The following is a 19,809-nucleotide window of genomic DNA, read 5'->3' on the forward strand; positions in this document are numbered from 1 at the left end:
TGTGGCCCATCTATTGGTCTTTTGTAACCCAGAACCATTGTCCTTTCTACTCATTTCATGAATGTTATATAAAAGTAATTGTTCATATAATCTTTGGAGTTAGCATTTTTTACTTAACATAAATAAGTAATGAGATTCATCCATGTTGTATTTATTAACAGTTTGTTCCTTTTTGTTGCTGAGTAGTATTCCATGATGTGTATATACGAATTCAATCATTCATTTAGTTAGAACATCTGGATTGTTTCTGTTATAAGGCTATTACAGATAAAGCTGCTATAATTATTTGTCTACGGATTTTTTATGTGTACATAAGTCTTCATTTAAACAGGTTTAACACTCAGGAGTACAGTATTGTCTTTAATATTACCTACCTTTACATTTGCAACCAAGTGTTGTTTCTACCTTGAAAGGAAAGCTTATTATTTACTGGTATTTTTGCTACCATTTTCTTTGTTTATTTGTTTGTTTGTTTTTTTCCCTGATATTCCAAAGATCTTTCCTTTTATCTGTTTCTTTCTATTTTGAAGATTTCCTCTAACCATTTTTTTATGGTCTATTGCTGGCAAATTCTTTTAATTTCCCCATCTGAGAATGTTTTAATAATCCTTCTCTATTTTTTGTTGACTATAGAATTCTCTGTCGACAGTTCATTCCTTTCAGCACAGGAAAAAGTTATTAAACCAGTGTTCTGGCTTCTATGGTTTCTGATAAGAAGTCTGCTGTCTTTCTAATTGTTTTTTTCCAGATAAGATGTTGCTTCTTTTTATGCCTTGAAGATATTTTCTTTGCTCTGGTTTTCAGAAGTTTAATTATGATACATCTTCGCTTGAATGTCTTTAGGTTTATCCTGTGTGTGGTTTGTTCAGAGCTGTAGTTTTATTTTTCTTTACAAATTTAAATTTTCAGTCATTATTTCTGAAAGTACTGTTCCAGCTCTGCTCTTCTCTCTTCTTGAAATTCCAGTGACAAAGTGTTAGATCTTTTGCTGTAGTCCCATAAACCCATGAGGCTCTGCCCATGCCCCCACACACACCATTTTCTGTCTTGTTCAGATTGAGTAATTCCTATTATTCTCTTTTATTTTGGTTAATATATTTTCTAGTTCCAACATTTCCAGTTGCTTCTTTGTATCTTCTTTCTTTGCTGGAACTTCCTTCCCTGCCCCACTTGCCCCAAATGTGTTTTGTAACTACTAAAACATTTTTATCATGATTGCTTTTAACTCTGTCAGATAATTCTTCCATTACTATTATCTCAGTTTGGGCGTCTACTGGTTATCTTTTGCATTGTTTTAAATCTTTACAGTCTTGATATGATGAGTAATTTTCTTTTAAAACTTGGGGCATTTTTCATATTATATTCTAAGGCTCTGGATATCATCTAAACCTTCTGTTTCCCTGGCTTTTCCTGACACTGCTCTGACAGATTAATAGGGGTGTTTTATCTAATATTACTGCCAGGTTTATATGAAAGTTGAACTTCTCTGCTCTACCTCCATTGACACATGAGGACGGTCCTTGTTATTACTGGGTCATAGTGGAAATCTAAGTTCCCTATGTAGTCCCTACTGATAATGCTGAAGTAAGTGTAAGATGTACCTGGCCATTGGAGTGAAAGGCCTGTCTTCCTACTTGACCTACTCTAATGCTACCTCTGTGGGGCATTGGACCTCCTCCTTATGGTACCCAAAATGGAAGTCAAGTCTACCCATTCAACTCTTGGTGGTGTAGTAGGAGGAGTATGTAGTATTTTCTGTAGGCTTTGATTGTAGTAGAACAATTATTATTGTCCAAAGTTTTGTTTTGGTAGGTTGCCCCTTTCTTGTTCCTTTAACTAGAAAGCAGGCTTTTGTTGTGCCTTTTCCTCCTCTGATATGTATTAGTTGACATATCCAGATTCTGGCTTCTGTAGCTCCATGTCTGGAATGTATTAGTAAAAAAAGAAAACTGAGAGAACTCACTCTCAGGTTGATTCTTGGATGCTCTGGTTTCTACCTGTTCTGCCTCTTTCCATTTTTCATGTTTCTTTTCTTTTCCTTTCTTCTTCCTCCCTTTCTTCTTCTCCTTTCCTCCTTTTTCTCTCTTTTTCTTTCTTCCTTAATGGGGAATCAAGCCCAGGGCCTTGCTCATGCTAGGCAAGTACTCTACCACTGAGCTATATCCCCAATCATTTCATGTCATCTTGCATTTCACATATGATGTCCAGAGTTTTTAGTTGTACTTTGTAGAAATAATAGAGGAAAGTACACCTCTATCTTCTGTAAATAGAAGGCCCAAATTTAAATTTGGATCCATTTGTATCAAATGTTGTAAGCAGAAAGTGTCACATACTTTATCAGATGATGACTTCATACTACTGTTCTCAAAAAGACTGCTAGAAATTAATATCTTTATTTAGACTGAAATTCATTGTTCACATTATTAATGAAAACTTTTCTCCTCTAGGAGATAATGCAAAAGGTGTCCCAAGGCTCCTGACCAGTAAACAAAGATTTGAGAAAGACAGCCAAGCTCATGTTTTCTCCTGATCAAGAAAATCATCCTTCCAAAGCACCAGTAAAATATGGTGAACTCATTGTTTTAGGGTAAGCATTCTACATCTGATGAGATATAAAATTGAATAATATATAGTAATTTTAGCCTCTAGGTTAAAAGTACTTTTTTTAGAATTTATATCTTACTAGCTTCCAAAGAGAAATTTAAAGTTATGGGGTAATGTTACCAAATTAAGAAACTTACAAAGCTTACATTTATGCCATTTTTGTAAGTGCTTAAATGATTCATAAACTTTATCTTACCTGTACCCTCAAAGAAGACAGTTTTCCTCCTCTGTCTAATCTTTTTGAAAATTTTACTTCAGCCATCTCTTCCAAAAATTTTCTTCCTCCTCTCCTGCTTTAGGACATTTCATGTAAATGAGTGTTTATTTATTGTTTTGTCCTCAGAGGTAGTTGACGCTTTGTGCTTAAGGTCTGCTTTGTGCTCTGTATTGTTGAAAGAAGTTAGGAAGACCCTGAAGGCCAGTACCTAGCTTACTTGTTTTCTTCAATAGTAATCTCATTAATATAATTCCCAGAAAAACAGCCTATGGATTGAAGAATAGATTATTCCATTATTTTAATTTATTAAATATAAACTTGCCATAACTGTCAAAGTGGGGACATAATATTAATCTGTTAATATTGTGTTAATATTAATTCTAGAGATTCCAGAAACTAAAAATTGGAAAATTTCCTTCCTACCTACTGTTTCTCTTCTTTTTCCTAAACAGCAGCTCTAGATACTGTTGTAAATTTGAGAGTCAGAATGGTATAAGTTCTTGTTCAAGTAAGAACGTGTTGTTTCAGATGAGAAAGAGACACGGGAGATCCGTAGAGTTGTTGATCTTGACAGGGAATCTAGATTCCAGTACGTATTCCAACACTGTTAACTTTGTGACCTTGGGCAAGTGAACTGTTCTAGACCTTTGTTTTTCCTCCCCTATAAAATGACAGTGTGATAAGATAGATCTAAGACCTTTTGAGACACAAAAATTTTTCCTACGAAAAACCAAATTTAAAAGATCATAAACTTAATATGGTAACTTCAATATTAGAAATTCAAGTCACATTGCTTTTAGTACTATTAATGACAGCTTTTAACTACCAAAAAAAATTAAAAAACCCAACAACTAAGTATTTTAGTGGGAAATTTGAGAATATTTGAAAAATAAGGGTTAAAATTTAGTGAGTGGTTTTAAACTGCCTCTCAGCCTAGTAGTTTCTAGTAGTAGTGGTCATTTCTGTATCTGGTACTTGGTGTCTTAAAATGCAAATAATGCTTCTTCCCAATTCTAGAAGAAGTGAAATTGGACAAGGTGTTCATTTCTTGCTGTTAATTTCTCTTAGAAAAGATCTTTGAATTCAGGAACACAATATGAGGACAGAGAGTATAGAACAAAGAGGAATGAGCCATGCAACTTAAGGACAGTAGTGAGGGTAAATAAGATGCCTACAGTGGAACTTGTGGCAACCCATAGCCTAGAATAGTAAATTTAACATATTAGCCAAGGGAGTCTGCTTTGGACTGTAACAAGGCTAGCAAGAAATAGTTAGGACTTTCTCCCAGTACAAAATGTTTATTTATTTTTTTATAAAGAATCAGTTTGGTTTCTGTATATGACAGTTACTGGGTAAATTACTTCTCAACTTGAAACATGATTCTTCCTTCTCAACCATAATTGCAGGCCATTTTACAATCACTTTCTCCTCCAACTCCAGATCTGTCCCTATTCCCTGCCTCATTTCTGCCCAGATTGACCAACTACATATAGGAAATTATCAAACCAAAGATTTTATCAGAATAGAAAAGCAGTGAATGAAGATATTAGCTGTCTATACATTAGTGAAGCAGTGAAGAATGACAAAAAAGCATAACAAACATACCCAGATTCAAGCTTTGGCTTTTCCATTGTCATGTGGCCTTCAGAAAATAATTCCTGAGTTTATTTCCTAGCCTGCAAAAATGGGGACAGTAGGGCCAGTCTTGTAGACTTTATTAAGTACCTACCATAGAGTGAACACCCAAGTGTTTCTGTTTGGATTTTTTTAAAAGCTTGTTTCTAGTTGTTTCAGTCCTTACTTAACTTGCTTATTTTCCGGGCATATATTTTTTATGAAAACATGGTTATAAGGCCTGGAAAACAAAAAGTATGTTTACTAGCTAGCAGACATCTTACACATACACACCATGTTGGCAGAGCTTGTCTATGTGTGTGTATGTATTCAGGTAGCCAAAACTTAATGAAGAAATCTAAATAGTTTTAGATTTTAAAAGTTCAAGTAGGTGATGGGGTTATGGCTCAGAGGTAGAACACTTGCCTAGCACGGTGAGGCACTGGGTTCGATTCTCAGCACCACATAAAAGTAAATAAAGATATTGTGTCCATCTACAAGTAAAAATATTTTTTAAAAGAAAGTTCAGCTATTTAAAGTATTTGGTTTACAATTAAGGGAGAGTCTGTTTTAAAAATATGTTATACTTTTAAATGTATTAGCACATGCAAAAACAATTTAAAAAATACAGTGAGTCATAAGGAATCTGTTAGGCCATTAATCAGCTCTTTATTATATTCACTAAAAGAGGGACGGAAATATGTAGACAACACAAAGCTATGCATAATACAAAATGTATTTCTCTGAGACTTGGGATATAGCCAAAGAGATTCTTACTTTGTTTCATACCCAGACAACTGGTGTGGAGATAAGCAGTTGCCAAAAAGAATTTGAGATTGTTATAATATGCTAACAGATAATTAATTGGGAATTGATTCTACAAGGTAAAGTAAAACATTTGTTTTATAATTGTGTGATTCTTAAAAGAGCTCACTTAATCTCTTTTATTTTTTCCACAACAGGTATAATGGATCTCTCCCAAATGGTGATAGAGGAAGGAGGAAAAGTAGGTTTGCTTTGTTTAAAAGACCTAAGGCAAATGGGGTAAAGCCCAGCACTGTGCACATTGCATGTACTCCTCAGGCAGCAAAGGTAAACAAATAAAAATAAAAGCTATGTAAACTGGGAAATTGAAAAACTTTTGTGTGTTTCTTATATTCTCTAGCATTCCCTTCGCATTCTGTTTCATAAATTTTGTTTGGATTGAAGAACTGCTATGAGAAGGGAAATTCGGCTTTTTATTCTTTTAAAATGACACACCATGTTCTGTGGATAGAAATTACAAGGAAACATTCCCTTTTCTTATTAAAAGATGTGGATGTATGGCCAGGACTTTTTATCTGGTAGTGTTTAGAATTGTGTGACTGTCTACCCTGATAAAGATGGTATTCCTGTTACTCAGGGACATCCCCTGGGCTGGTGGAAGGAGTATGGTGTCTAGTATGTATAATAAGATATCAGATGGACAAAGTAGTGTTTAAACTTAATGATTATCTAAGATTCTGTGGATTTTTTGTTTTTGTCTTGTTTGGGGTATCAGGGACTGAACTCAAGGTACTTAACCACTTAGCCACATCCCAAGCCCTTTTTTGAAACAAGGTCTCACTAAGTTGCTAAGGACCTTGCTAAGTATCTGAGGCTGGCCCTGAACTTGAAATCCACCTGCCTTAGCCTCCTGAGTCTTTAGCATTATAAATATGTGCCACTGCACCTGGCTTATTTTTATTTTTGGTTCATGACTATCATAGCTTTTATTATAGTACCCTGTACATAGAGGACCTCAGTAATTATTAGCTTGAATCAAAGCTATAGAAATAAATATTCAGCTGTAATTTCTCACCCTCCTGTCCTTATCAATGCTTCTAGCCCTTTTTCCTTTCCATACCAAAATCTCCAGAAGCTAGACCACCATTTCAGGACACTTGTACTTTTCCTAGAATAATAGACAAGTAGAGATTTGGTCTTTACATTTCCTTGTGAATTCCTCTATTTCCAGTTGATACTGTGATAAACAAATAAGAAAAATTACAGATTTGTTTGACTTCAGAAAGTATCTATATCTTTAAATAAGAAGCCTATCCAGTTTGGAGTGACTTCAGAAAGTACCTAGATCTTTAAATAAAAAGCCTATCCAGTTTGGAGTGCAAAACACAATCCTCAAGCCTTTGCTCTAGGCCTTCTTTATACTATTCAAGAGCCAATGAGTATAGAAAAGGGAGAGTGTCTTTAAGTGATAATTTTTGCTCCTTTGCAGAAAAGGTCTGTGCTGAGCAGTGGTATACGTGAATGGCTTGTGGATCCCAATCTGAGGAGCTTTTTGTGATGTTTCTAGTAAGCTCCTGGCATTTGGGGTGTGCCAGTTCTTCATTGTACAGGACCGTCCACATATTATAGGACATTTAATATTCTTGATCCCCCACTCATCAAGTATTATTTGAGCCCTCAAATCATTGTGACAGCCAAAAAATACACATTTTCAGATGCTTCTTAGTAGTCCCACCTCTGATTGAGAACCACTCTGAGGAAAAATGCTTGTAACTCCAAACTCTGAAATATTGGTTTTTTTACTCTGTATTGCCACTTAGGTTTTTGTTTGTTTGTTGTGGTACTAGGGACTAAACCCAAGGGTATTCTTCCACTGAGCTATATCCCCAACCTTTTTTTAAGTTTTGAGACAGACACTTGCTAAGTAGCTGAGGCTGGCCTCCAACTTCAGATCTGCCTGTCAGCCTCCAGAGCTACTGGGCTTAAAGTGCTGCACCACTGTACCCAGCATGCCCCTCATGTTTTTGTTGACTCCTTTTTATCTTTACAGTGAATCAAACAAATTTTTCTTTTTAAATTTTAAAGGAATGTGTTAGTGAGGTCCTGAAGAAAACTTAAATTATTTAGTCTGGCGGTCATCTGGAATGAGTGGTTAAAACCCTGCCTTCCAGCCCCGTGAGACTCAAACTTGACATAGTTCTTATCCCTAATCTAAGAGTAGGTTCAGTAGTTAAAAAAAAAAAAAAAAAAAACTAAAGATTTTAGTCTCAAAGCACACAAAAGACAGCATTTTTAAATACTGAGCAATTATTTGAAAAGTCAGTTGCTTAATGCTGGATTTAAGTATAGATTGTAAAGCATGTGAAAAAAATTATACAATGTTCATGACACATAAATGTGTAGCAAAAAAATATATTAACAACCTGCATGTAAGTGATCTACACTGCATTCTTGAGGTTGTATACCTCTGAGGAGAAGGGAAGAATAGGGAGGGACATATGGGCAGGCTCAGTTATATCTGTAGAGTTAATTTAAAAAAAAAATATATCAGAAACAAAAGCATTGTTAGACTGATAAAGCTGGGTAGATAGAACTCAGATATTTATTCTCCTTCAGTATTGAAAATTAATTATCTTAATCTAAAATTATTATTTTAAAGCTTAATCTGATACAGATTAGCTAAAAATTGAAACCAGCTAAAATTTTATAATGCCAAACTTCTAATTAAGAAACATTTTTCAGGCTGAGGTTGTGGCTCAGTAATAAAATGCTTGCCTAACACGTGAGGTTCTGGGTTTGATCCTCAGCACCACATAAAAATAAATAAATGAATAAAATAAAGTTATGTGTCCATATATAACAAAATATTTTTTAAAAAATCAGTTTTCATTTAGCTCCTTTGCTGTGTATAATCATTCTCTTGTGTCTTTGTATCTTATTTTCCTCTTACTCAACCTGTTTCCACTTCCTTTATGCAATGACTAGGTTTTTCCCCCTCTGATATTATCTTTAGCTCATATACATAAAAAGGGCCTGAAAACAAAACTGAAGAGTTCTTTTTAGCAATGTTTTTAGTTTGGGATAAGTCAGAAGTACAGTCATAAGCTTTAATATCTATTGCCTTTACTAATATTTAATCATTCTACAAATTTTTCTATATCTAGCCCAACATATATATATATGGCAAACATTTATCATCTGTATAAGTCATCAAATGATTAGAAAACCAGCTAACCCTGCAGATTGGTTAACTGTACAACTCTTTAAAGGACTTTAAAAATAAGTTACTTCTTATAAGAATTATTTTTTTCTCCTGTACTGAGAATCAATTTTAGCTTCTATATGGCATTTGGTTTTGATTACTTTATAATTTAAAATACTTTACAAGGGAGACAGATCTTAGAGTTTTTGTTTTTAAAATATGTGGTTTTACTCTGTAACTACTTGAAAATATTCTTCTATACCTTCTCAATCTAAGGAAACTATTGTCATAGCTGAGATTATGCAAGAGTTATTGACCTGAACCTTAAATTTCAGGGGGAAGATATATAAGTGGATCGTATATGTGAAAAATAGTTTTACCTTTATTTTATTGGAAAGATTTTTCAATTGACTTGATTGATTTTCTGATTTGCTTTATCTAATATTTGTTATTAACTTTTTTATTCACAGGCAATAAGCAACAAGGACCAGCATAGCATATCATACACTCTATCTCGGGCCCAGACAGTGGTGGTTGAATATACTCATGATAGCAACACTGATATGTTTCAGGTATTATAACATGAAATATTTTTTTCTTAAAAAAAATAATAGTTAAAAATCTGTTGTTGGAGGTTGAGATACATATGGCTTAGTGATAGAATGTGCACTTAGCATGCATAAGGCCCTAGGTTCAATCCCCAGCACCAAAGGAAAAAATATATTGGCAGTAACTTCTGCTGCAGTCAAATTAAGAATTATAATTTTTAATAATGTAGCTCATTAAAATATGTATTGATTTCTGAGCCTTATAAAAGTCATTATGCCATGGTTAAGAGATGGCCTCAATAATCAGAATCCCTGATAAACTTTACTTAGCCCTCCGTGTCATCCTTTGTAAAGTGCAGGTAATAGAATCCTCCTCATGGCAGGCTTAAATGAGTTGTGCATGTAAAGTGCTCACAGCTCTGCTAGCTACTTAGTAAACTCTTAGTAAATGTTAGCTATTAATATCTAAAAAAAGAAACTCAAAAATACTCTGCATGCATTTATGCCCTTTTTTTTCCCCCACTACCTCCCACCTTCCTCCCTAGGCAACAAAAAGTACAGGCAATTTCTAACTATTCATATTAAATATGTGATGTCAAACTTGTTATTACTGGTGCACCTTCATTTTTGTACCAATCCAGTGCTGATATTTTTATAAACTGATGGTATCCAAAGATGTAAACAGAAGTCTTAATATCCCCTCCCTTAATACTGGGTTTGCTAAAGAAACTTCAGTAGGACATAAATGTTTCATGATAAATTTTGCTGTTATTATTATTGTCCCAGTTATTTTTCCACTTTTTTTTTAATTGTACAAGAGTAAATAAAGATGAAAAGTCCCAGAGACACATTTAAGTTTAACCAATAGCAAAATATTTCTTTGAGGTTGGTTTCTCCCTTTAGCCCTTAAATAAGATGCAACACTTTTTTTAGACTAGTGTCTCTGTGGTTAATTTTAGAATGTATTTTTTTGTTTCCTTGTTTTTACCAAAAGTAAGTAAATAATGTCCTTAGTGACATGAAGGTTTGGATCCCAGCAAAAACCTAACACAAAGCTTTAGGATGATTTTCCACATTTTATTTCACCACCAAACAATTAAAATGAACTTGTTTAGCTTTTTTTAAATCAAGGTGCTTCTTAGACATTTGATCACAGAATTTTAACTGCAGAAAGTACATTATGTTTATTTGCTCATCCCTTTATCATATGTAATCAATTTCTCCTTTATCATAAAGTAGAGAGTTTTTCCCAGTATAATAATAAACTGATTTTGGCCTTTCTACAGGTATTATTCCCATGGAAAATACAAACATTTTTACATCAGAAAACCTGAGATAAATCAGAAATATCCTGTTAAATTAGGCAGTCTTCCAGGAACTGGTTTTATAAACATTTTAGATTATCTGCTTTCTAAACTGAACAAGAACATTTATATTTCAATCCGTCAGACATTCAAACTCCAACTCAGTTTCCTGCCCAGTTGCTATACTGTTGTCTAAATGTGAATGAAGTACAGATTTCTGATAGGGTGGCAGAAGGATGGAGAAAAGACTTCACAGCAGTGCCTATTCATTTGGACCTTCTTATCAGGTCAAGTAGGATCCTTGCCGGTAACCAGGAAAAAGGCATTCTGGCCAAACAGATGGCAGAAAAATTCTATGCAGTGTGGCAGGAAATTGATGAACAAGCTACTTATTGCTACAATATATACTTGTATACAGAAGTAATAGGAAATTGGGCTGAATTGACAAAAGAGAGGGAAATCCTTAGTAAGTTTCTAACTTATCATAAATAAAAAGTTTGGATAGGCTGTAAGGAACTATTTTCATGGTCATGGGGAAGAGTGACATGAGAAATCTGTAGTTTCAAAGCTAATCGTAGCAGTTAAAGGAGGAACTACTGGAGTTTAATATAAAATATTTTGGCATCTGATCGTATAGTTTTTCTCTTTATAAATATTTAACCTTTCTTCCTTCTTACTTGGCAATACCAGTATTGCTTTGAAGTCTTCAGTCTTCTCCAAGGCCCAAATCAAATGTCAACTTTCTAGAACAGTCCAGTGGCTCTTCCCAAACAAATAAATGATGCTTTTGCTTGATCCAATTATTAATCCCCAGTCTACTCTTTGGCATACATCTTTTGCCTCTAAAAGAGCCTTTTTATTTTTGGAGATATTTTTAGTTTCATAGGTCTGTGGTCGTTTTCTTGAGATATCATTAACTTAAAAATAAGCAAAAGGAACATCTAACATTTGTTAACCAACCAACTTTTCCCTAAAATTATTCAAACTAAATGTAAAAACTATACTTGTTGATAGGAAAAAAAACACTAAAGAGTTTTATCTAAAAGTATGCTGATATGAGGAACACTTTTTTTCCATTTTTTATTGGTGCACCATAATTCTTAATGATTGGGTTTGTTGTTGCTGATATGAGAAACTCTTGAGGCTCAACTATGCAAAGAATGACTTTTAAGAGTCTTTTCAGTATTCACATTCTTCAATTTAATGATACTACTTTTTAACAAATATTAACAGACTGATAATTTCTAAATGTTTAAAACCTTGTAACTCTTGTCACTTTTGTCACCTGTTCCAGTGATTTGTTATCTTCTTTTCAACTTTAGAAATGGAATTAATTTATTTATTGCTTAGTAGTTTTGAAGATTTCTCTTATTCTCCAACACCTCACTCATCCAGAATTCTTATCTTGGAACCTTCTCTTCAGAAATATGAGCAAGAACCAGCAAGAAAATCTAAAAGACATCTAGGCAATATAAAGTAAATGCCACAGAGTCTCACTGAAATTCCTTTTTTTGTGCTTCTTAGAGAATCCCTTAGGCTCTAAAAATCTTTTGCAATGCTGTTCTTTAAAGTTGGTTATTTGATTTCTCAACTCATATCAAAATAAGAAAAGCTGGTTAGAGGGGAAAAAATATCACTTAAATCAAGAAATGATAGCTGATAACTTAGCAAAAAAGGAAGTGGGAAAATCTGTAAAGTGTATAAAAGACCTCAAAACAAGGCCACTCAAGCCTTTAATGTAATTATCTTATAGTACCTGAAGACATCATTGGATTGCAGCATTCTGTAAATGGTAGTCAATGGTGTAATGTTCTAGATACATCATACAGGATTTGTTTAAATATTCAATATATCCTGTTAAACAAGGGAGAGTAATACATGGTAGATGTATTTCCACCCAAAAAGGTTATAGTCTGCAACCATCTAGAAATATCAGTTATCCTGAATTCTTCATACTCTGAGGGTTTTATAAATTCTGTCTTAAGTTCCCACTTTATTCAGTATTGCAAATGATTACTACACCATAGAGAGTCTGAAAGATTAGTTTTCAAGGGTATAGATGCCCCCAAAGTTAAGTATGCTAAGTTTGAGTTAGAAATTTTAGTCTTGATTTTTTTTACCTTAACATTTCACTTTTCTTGAGTAGATTTTTCCACTGTGTTCTTCAAATAAGTTTATAGATATTTTTTTTTCCCCTTAGATTGGTCGGTCGACTGAAAGTCCTATTGATTTTGTTGTAACTGACACGGTTCCTGGAAGTCAAAGTAATTCTGATACACAGTCAGTTCAAAGCACTATATCAAGATTTGCCTGTAGAATCATATGTGAACGGAATCCCCCCTTTACAGCACGGATTTATGCTGCAGGATTTGATTCATCAAAAAACATTTTTCTTGGGGTAAAAAGCTTTTTTCCTAAGTGATGCGTTCTTTTATACCAGCTTCTATTTCCAAATTAAAAATAAATGTAAGGTCACTACTATTATTTCTATAGGAAAAGGCTGCCAAATGGAAGACATCCGATGGGCAGATGGATGGCTTAACCACTAATGGTGTTCTTGTGATGCATCCACGTAATGGATTCACAGAAGACTCCAAGCCTGGAATATGGAGAGAAATATCGGTGTGTGGGAATGTATTCAGCCTGCGTGAAACCAGATCAGCTCAACAGAGAGGAAAAATGGTAAATACTGAATTCTAGTTTCTTATTTAGCCACCATCAGTACATAGGATAAGTTGGACTGAACACATTATATATATTCAAAAAAAAATCTTAAATCTATCACTGATAAAGAGAACTGAGTCTGAGTGTCAAATACACTACCATATTCTATACTAGAAGATAATATCTCATTGTTTCAATTAGGAAAATATAAGGATTTTGTCTGTCATATTATGTCAATAGATTTTAAAACTCAAGCTTTCCTCAATGAAACAGCACTGTAACCTTTCTTTGGTCTAAATATCTTTTGACCATTTTTACCTAATTGGAAATATTAGGCTTCTTGTTTAGCTAGATGTTTTCATCGTAAGTTGTCCTCGAGAATAAAGAGATGTTACTGTTCAGTATTTTTTCCTTAGTTTTCAAACTTTCATCTTTCATGACTTTCCCTTAAGACTAAATCTTTTATGTAAAAATCCAAAACATAGTAGTGAATGCACTTTTTTATTTTTATTTTTTAATCTCTAGGTGGAAATTGAAACCAATCAGTTACAAGATGGCTCATTGATTGACCTCTGTGGTGCAACATTGCTGTGGCGTACTGCAGAAGGCCTTTCCCACACTCCCACCGTGAAGCATTTAGAAGCTTTAAGACAGGAAATCAACGCAGCACGACCTCAGTGCCCTGTAGGGTTCAACACATTAGCGTTTCCTAGTATGAAGAGGAAAGATGTTGTAGATGAAAAACAACCATGGGTATATCTAAACTGCGGCCATGTACATGGCTATCATAACTGGGGAAACAAAGAAGAACGTGACGGAAAAGATCGTGAATGTCCTATGTGTAGATCTGTCGGTCCCTATGTCCCTCTGTGGCTTGGATGTGAAGCTGGATTTTATGTGGACGCTGGCCCTCCAACACATGCATTTAGCCCTTGTGGGCATGTGTGTTCAGAGAAGACAACAGCCTATTGGTCCCAGATCCCACTTCCTCATGGTACTCACACTTTTCACGCAGCCTGTCCCTTTTGTGCACATCAGTTGGCTGGTGAACAAGGCTACATCAGACTCATTTTCCAAGGACCTCTAGACTAACAGACAGTTGTCCTCCAGGACTACATTATAAATTTATAAGCTAAGTGATTTGGGTTTTGCAACCTGTTGTTCACGTCACAGTTTCTCTGCTCTGATCATTTGCATTAAGATGAAGAATTTTTTAAAAAATTTATAACAAATAGTAGCAATTTCTGAGCAAAATCGGGGAAACTCAAGCAAAGGAATTTTTGAAAGTACCAGACTTCTGAATTACAATCTTTGAAAATATATTTTGAGGAGAAAAAGACATAGTCTAATTTGATGCCTTCATTTTAGTGTTTTTGAATCACCCATCCTCAGTGTCGAGAAATTGTTTTGTATAACTGAGGGTACTGCTGGTTCAAACTATGTTAGTTTACAGTTTGTTGCAAACATTGTAAAATACAGCAACATGTATATTAACTTTTCTATTTATCTTTATTTTAGAAAATATCTTAGAACGTTCTTGATAGTGTAGCATGGTAATGATGGTGTCACACCGTGTGTGTGAATGGTAGTTTAGTGAGCACAAATCTCAAGGATTTGCAAACTTAGGAAGAAGAACAAGAGAGCCTCTCTCCCACTCCCATCTAAATATGTGATTTGGTAAATTAGAATACTTTATAAAATCAGGTTCACATTAATTACCATTGTCTAAGAAGTGTTTGTTTTTAACCACATTGAAGATAATCAGGAAAGATTTTTTTTCCTTAATGTTTCTCTCAAGTGTAGTACTACAACAAAAACTTAATGCTAAGAAACATTTTATATGCTCCTTTGAATATGCAATTTAATCTAGATTTATCTATTTTTCTCCCATGATAATTAACCTGTTTTTAGTATCAGCAACATTTGGCAAGTTTATTTTTTGGATATAAACTGTGGTTCATCTGTTCAGTGTTTCTAGAAAAAAAAATCATTCCCATGAGAAAAATATAAATTAACAAGAAAGGAGAGTGACTTGATTTGCTTTTAGAAAAAGAAATGCTTAGTTAATTCTGTATTTGGCTTTATCTGGGCATTAGAAAATTTGAGATAGAGGGTTAAAGAATGATGATAGTGCCCTCCACTTTTAACCTAGCAGACCAGCCTTAACTGTGGACTTGAATCCTAATAAGAGTTGCCACAGTGTGACTCAAATAAATGTTTGGTTGGCAGATGCTCACCAGTGATAGCAGAGTTGAGGGATACATTTGCAAGGTCTGTTTATTCTCTTTAACTTCAGTAAGTCCTTTGCTTTCAGAAGTAAGAAAAAGTTTCTTCTCCTTTGCCCTAATCTTTTTTCTAAATGTGCCACAAGAAAAGTATAGATAGTTGCACTACATCAAACCCTTTTTGACACTTGTAGAAATCAATACATTTTCAGATTTTGACAGAATAGTTTTTTAGTCATTTGATTTGTTTTCCTTTAATTTGAAAAGTTGTATGATACTTAATTGACTAGCAGGTTTTTATATGTGGTAGCATAGCTTTAATTTATCCTATTACATTGCTGTTATATTTTAGGGGGGTTAAAAAAGCAAAACTTGTCACTTAGAAGCCATGAACTATTTTATTTTACTTCGACTGTCAAAATTCCTTGTTTTTAAAAATGATCATTGAGTTCACTCAGGAAATGCATGTCAGGAAACTTGTATTATAAGTTTATTAGTTGTGATGTATCAGTAACTATTGTTACCCCTTTTTCAAAGAAACATAATGATTCTGAATTTTCTAGATTGTCACATGCTTTGTGACTAATGCAAGGAAATCAAGTCCTGTGTTGTATTTGTTCTAGTCCTTTCTATTCAGGCTATATATTGTAGCTTAATTTTTATTTGCAATTAATTTATTCAAACTAAGTAAATACTTTCCAAAATAGATATTTGAATTTGTGTCTTGCCTTTTTGCATAGTGGAGAATGGAAACCATAGTCGAGACTGGACAGATCTGCCCAACACTTTAAAATATTCATTTGAAATAGACAAGGAAGTTACATTTACTGTAACACTTTTAAAGTCTCTGGTTCTCTTTGGAAATCTTCTCTTAATAATAGAGGGGCTTGATAGTGGTTTAATAATAAAGACCTTTTCTAAGTCAAGTCCTGCTAGAGAGTTGGTTCTACGCAGGTTGCATACAGGGCTATTTAAAATAGTGCCTCAGTAACTATAAAAGTTTCATCTTCTTCCCAAAGTGCCTGAATTTCCTCCTAGCATCTGGGAATAACATGGTTCATTTTATATCAAATTTAAACTTTAAAAACTCAAGCAATATAAATCATTAGGTGTTTGCTGTTTAGCATTTTGAGTAATAGTTCTGTCATTTTTCCAGTACCTAATAGAACACTTTTATTTATTCATTCAGCTGTATTAAAGAAATGTCAGTATTCTGGCCAAGGAGGAGAAAAGGCTGTATTTAGGTCTCTTAAATGCATTCTTGAGAAAGATAATCCTAGCTTGTCCTGATGGCACACACTTGTAATCGAAGTGGCTCAGGAGGCTGAGTTAGGAGGATCTCCAAGTTCAAAGTCAAACTCGGCAATCTAGTAAGGCTCTTGACTCCCTCTCTCAAGATGAAAAGGGCTGCAGATATGGCTCAGTGGTTAAACGCAACTGGGTTGAATCCCTGGGGCTTAACTTTTATGAAAGCAATTTTGCATTTAAAAGTTCATCAGTTTATACAGATGTTCAGTTTCCCTAATCTAAAATGCTACAGTCTAGAGGTAAAACATCATAAAGGGCAGATATTGAGAACCAGGAGTCTGTCTTTGCTCAGAGTATTATCCTTGTAGCAAATCAGATCAGCAAAACTCTACCTAACTAAACTAAGATCTTAACACCCCCGCTTTGAGAGTTACTCTTATATAAGTATACTGTAATGCCTTGACCTCAAATTTTCATCTACTCATTTTTATAGCAGATACTGAAAAGCTAGTATGCACCAAATTCTGTTCTAAACATTAGGTAATGATAAGAAGAAAAAGAACCCTTCCACCTTGGGATTTGTAATCAGATAAAGATAGAAATGAGCAAGAAAAAAATTAAAAATGTAACATGATAGTGAACTATGCTGAAGAGGAAAAGCAGAAAAGGAAAATAAATAAGTTATGTACTGGTGGGGAGGGATAGTGTTTTGTAATATGTAGGAGGTCCAGGGAATCTTCCCTTACTGGGAAGGTAGTAGTTGACTAAAGATTTGAAGAAGCTGAAGAGTAGGGCTACTTAGGAGAGCATTTAGGCAGAAGAAACAACCATCACAAGGGCCCTGGAATGGAAACTTTTCTGAAATATTTCTGTAATAGCAAAGAAGCCAGTGTGGCTAAAGTGGTATGAAAAGGGGAAGAGTAGTAGTTAAAGACGAAGTAAAATGACAGGTTAAAGGTAGAGGGAATTGGAATGGATCTAGATCATGAGGCACCGTCTGAGAATGTAGCTTTTATTCTGAGTAAGATGGGAGCCATTAGAGGGTCTAGGGCATGAGAATGAGAGTGACATGATCTAAAACAGTGAAGGGGATAGGCAGTAATTCTGGAGAGAAATACACAGTGGCTTGGATCAAGGCGGTGACCTTAGAAATAGTTTGAGAAGTGATCAAATTCTAGATGTTTTTGCAGGTAGAACAACCAATGGCAATTTGCTGGAAGATCAGGTATGGTATGTGAAGGAATCAAAAGAACAACGGCTCAGGGCTGGGGGTGTAGCTCAGTGGCATAGTCCAAGGCCCTGGATTCAATCCTCAGCACCAATACAAAATAAAGGGGGAAAAAAAATGCTTAGCTCAATCAGCCTGAGCAACTGAAAGGATGACATCAACAGTTTTTTGAGGGGAAGGGTCCTCTGGCAGTGGATTCAGGAAGTAATCGGACATTTGATTGAGCCTCTTATTAGAAAAGATTTTTGCCAAAGCTGGAATGCCTTTACTTTCCTTAACTGCTATCCAAGTTCTCAGTATACTAAAGATCATTATGATGAGTGTTCTCTCTATATATCATGCTAGCCCAGTATATCTCATGCTAGCTTAGAAATAAACCAAAAAAACATATTCCTCGTGATTAATAGTGGACTTCCTCTCATAGAAGTAGGAGAGTTGGGACAGCACTCGTGTTTCTGTCTTCGCTTTGGCTGCCCTCTAAGGAAATATGTTCTGTTTTCAGCTGCAGTCAGTAACTTCCTTTTGCTAAAGTCTTCTGATAGTTTTTCTTTATTCTTATCCGTATCCACCTTTTTACTTGACTCTTGGCTTTTAAAATAAATATTCCTCAGTTTTTCTGGATTTTAGTAATTTGCTGCTTCAAATCCTTTATAAAAGGCAGTGGCAGAGCAAAAGTGTGTGTTTTTTCTTGAAATTTTTTTGTTTTTTTGTGTAAACATTGAACTATTTGTGGCAAACAATTGGAGGGGGTGGTACTAGGGATTAAACTCAGGGGCATTCAACCACCAAGCCACATCCCTAGCTCTATTTTATTTAGAGACAGGGTCTCACTGAGTTGCTTAGCCCTTCACTGTTCCTGAGGCTGGCTTTGAACCCACAATCGTCCTTTCTTAACCTGCCAAAACACTGGGATTACTGGCATGTGCCACTGTGCCCAGCAGCACACAGAATTCTTGAACCTATTTTATAAATCCAGACTTTAATATCCAGTTTCCATGAAGTAATATGCCTCTCTCTGATCATTATCAACAGGAAATAAATAAGATCAAGAGTTTTCTTAATAATTGTCATAAAGTATCATGTCCAAACATGGTACTAGTGATGTGATGGGAATGCTAGGTTCTTTAGGGTGATAGTAAATTGTAAACCCAGCTATGTAAGTCAAAAGTTAAGCCACAGTATAAAATAAATTTGTCACAGCTAACATTTGAGTGTGTGTGTCAAGCACTGTTTGCACCATACTAATAATATTAGTGGTATTATTTAAAACTCAGCCCTGTGAGTTAGGATCTGTTATCTCTATTTTACAATGAAGTCAGCCACAACAATGTAACTTGCCCAAGGTTCACGACTTATAACTAACCAAAGGACTCAGAATTTGAACTTTGGAAGTCTTACTCCATTTGTGTGTACACAGCCACTACATTCTGCTGCTTCCCCATTTTAATGATGAAATACATTGAAGAAATTCTTTTGCAAGTTGATATGTATCATAGTCATATGATACTTATTGAGCCACACAGTAAATGCTTAAAAACTATTTCTAGTATAGTCAGAGAAAACTGAGAACTTCTAAACTACTGAAACACTCTTGAGTTGGGAGGGTTAGCAAAAATAGTGAAAAGGAAAGAAGGTTATAGAAGCTGTTTATTTGATCAGAAAATGCATTTACCTTGGCTGGACAAGAGACAAAAGCAGGAAAGGGGAGAGACTACAAAAAGTGACACTAACTGGAAGTTTGACAGGGCAAACTTGTGGTAAAGGATTCTCATGGAGAAGAGAAGAAATATCAATTATAGCCAAAAAGTATGTCATCCAGACATTTCATTTTGAGACCCTATGATTAATAAGAAAAAACACAGAAGGCAGCTAATATTAAAAGGGAAAATTAAGATTACTGTAGATATTCCTGAAGTATTAGCATGTGTTTAATGTTATTGTATTTTTATGCCTTTATTTATTCATGTGATGCTGAGGATTGAACCCAGTGCTTTACACATGGTAGATAAGCACTTTACCACTGAGCTACAATTGCAGCCCTAAAGTATTATATCTTTTTACTGTATAACTATTTATCTTAAATAGAATATAAAATAGCTGTGATCTTGGAACTCAGGCTATGGGTGAGGAAACCAAGTCCTAGTCAGGTGAAGTGATCATTGATTTGACAGATCTGGTAGTAGAACCTCA

General features: G+C 34.7%; 1 protein-coding gene across 2 annotated transcripts in view; it reads left to right on the plus strand.

Annotated features, from left to right (window-relative positions):
- The window catches only part of Peli1 (pellino E3 ubiquitin protein ligase 1), a 55,733-nt gene extending 39,882 nt beyond the window's left edge, over nucleotides 1–15,851 (plus strand). For both annotated transcript variants that reach the window (XM_013357220.4, XM_040271048.2), the window contains exons 2-7: nucleotides 2,448–2,587; nucleotides 5,398–5,527; nucleotides 8,873–8,974; nucleotides 12,455–12,652; nucleotides 12,748–12,936; nucleotides 13,444–15,851. In XM_013357220.4, coding sequence (XP_013212674.1) covers nucleotides 2,517–2,587; nucleotides 5,398–5,527; nucleotides 8,873–8,974; nucleotides 12,455–12,652; nucleotides 12,748–12,936; nucleotides 13,444–14,010 — 1,257 coding nt within the window. In that variant the 5' untranslated portion in view covers nucleotides 2,448–2,516 and the 3' untranslated portion in view covers nucleotides 14,011–15,851. The remainder of the gene's footprint in view (nucleotides 1–2,447; nucleotides 2,588–5,397; nucleotides 5,528–8,872; nucleotides 8,975–12,454; nucleotides 12,653–12,747; nucleotides 12,937–13,443) is intronic.
- The last annotated feature ends 3,958 nt before the right edge of the window (nucleotides 15,852–19,809 follow it).

Source organism: Ictidomys tridecemlineatus, chromosome 12, assembly GCF_052094955.1.
Source record: "Ictidomys tridecemlineatus isolate mIctTri1 chromosome 12, mIctTri1.hap1, whole genome shotgun sequence".
NCBI classification, from domain to species: domain Eukaryota; kingdom Metazoa; phylum Chordata; class Mammalia; order Rodentia; family Sciuridae; genus Ictidomys; species Ictidomys tridecemlineatus.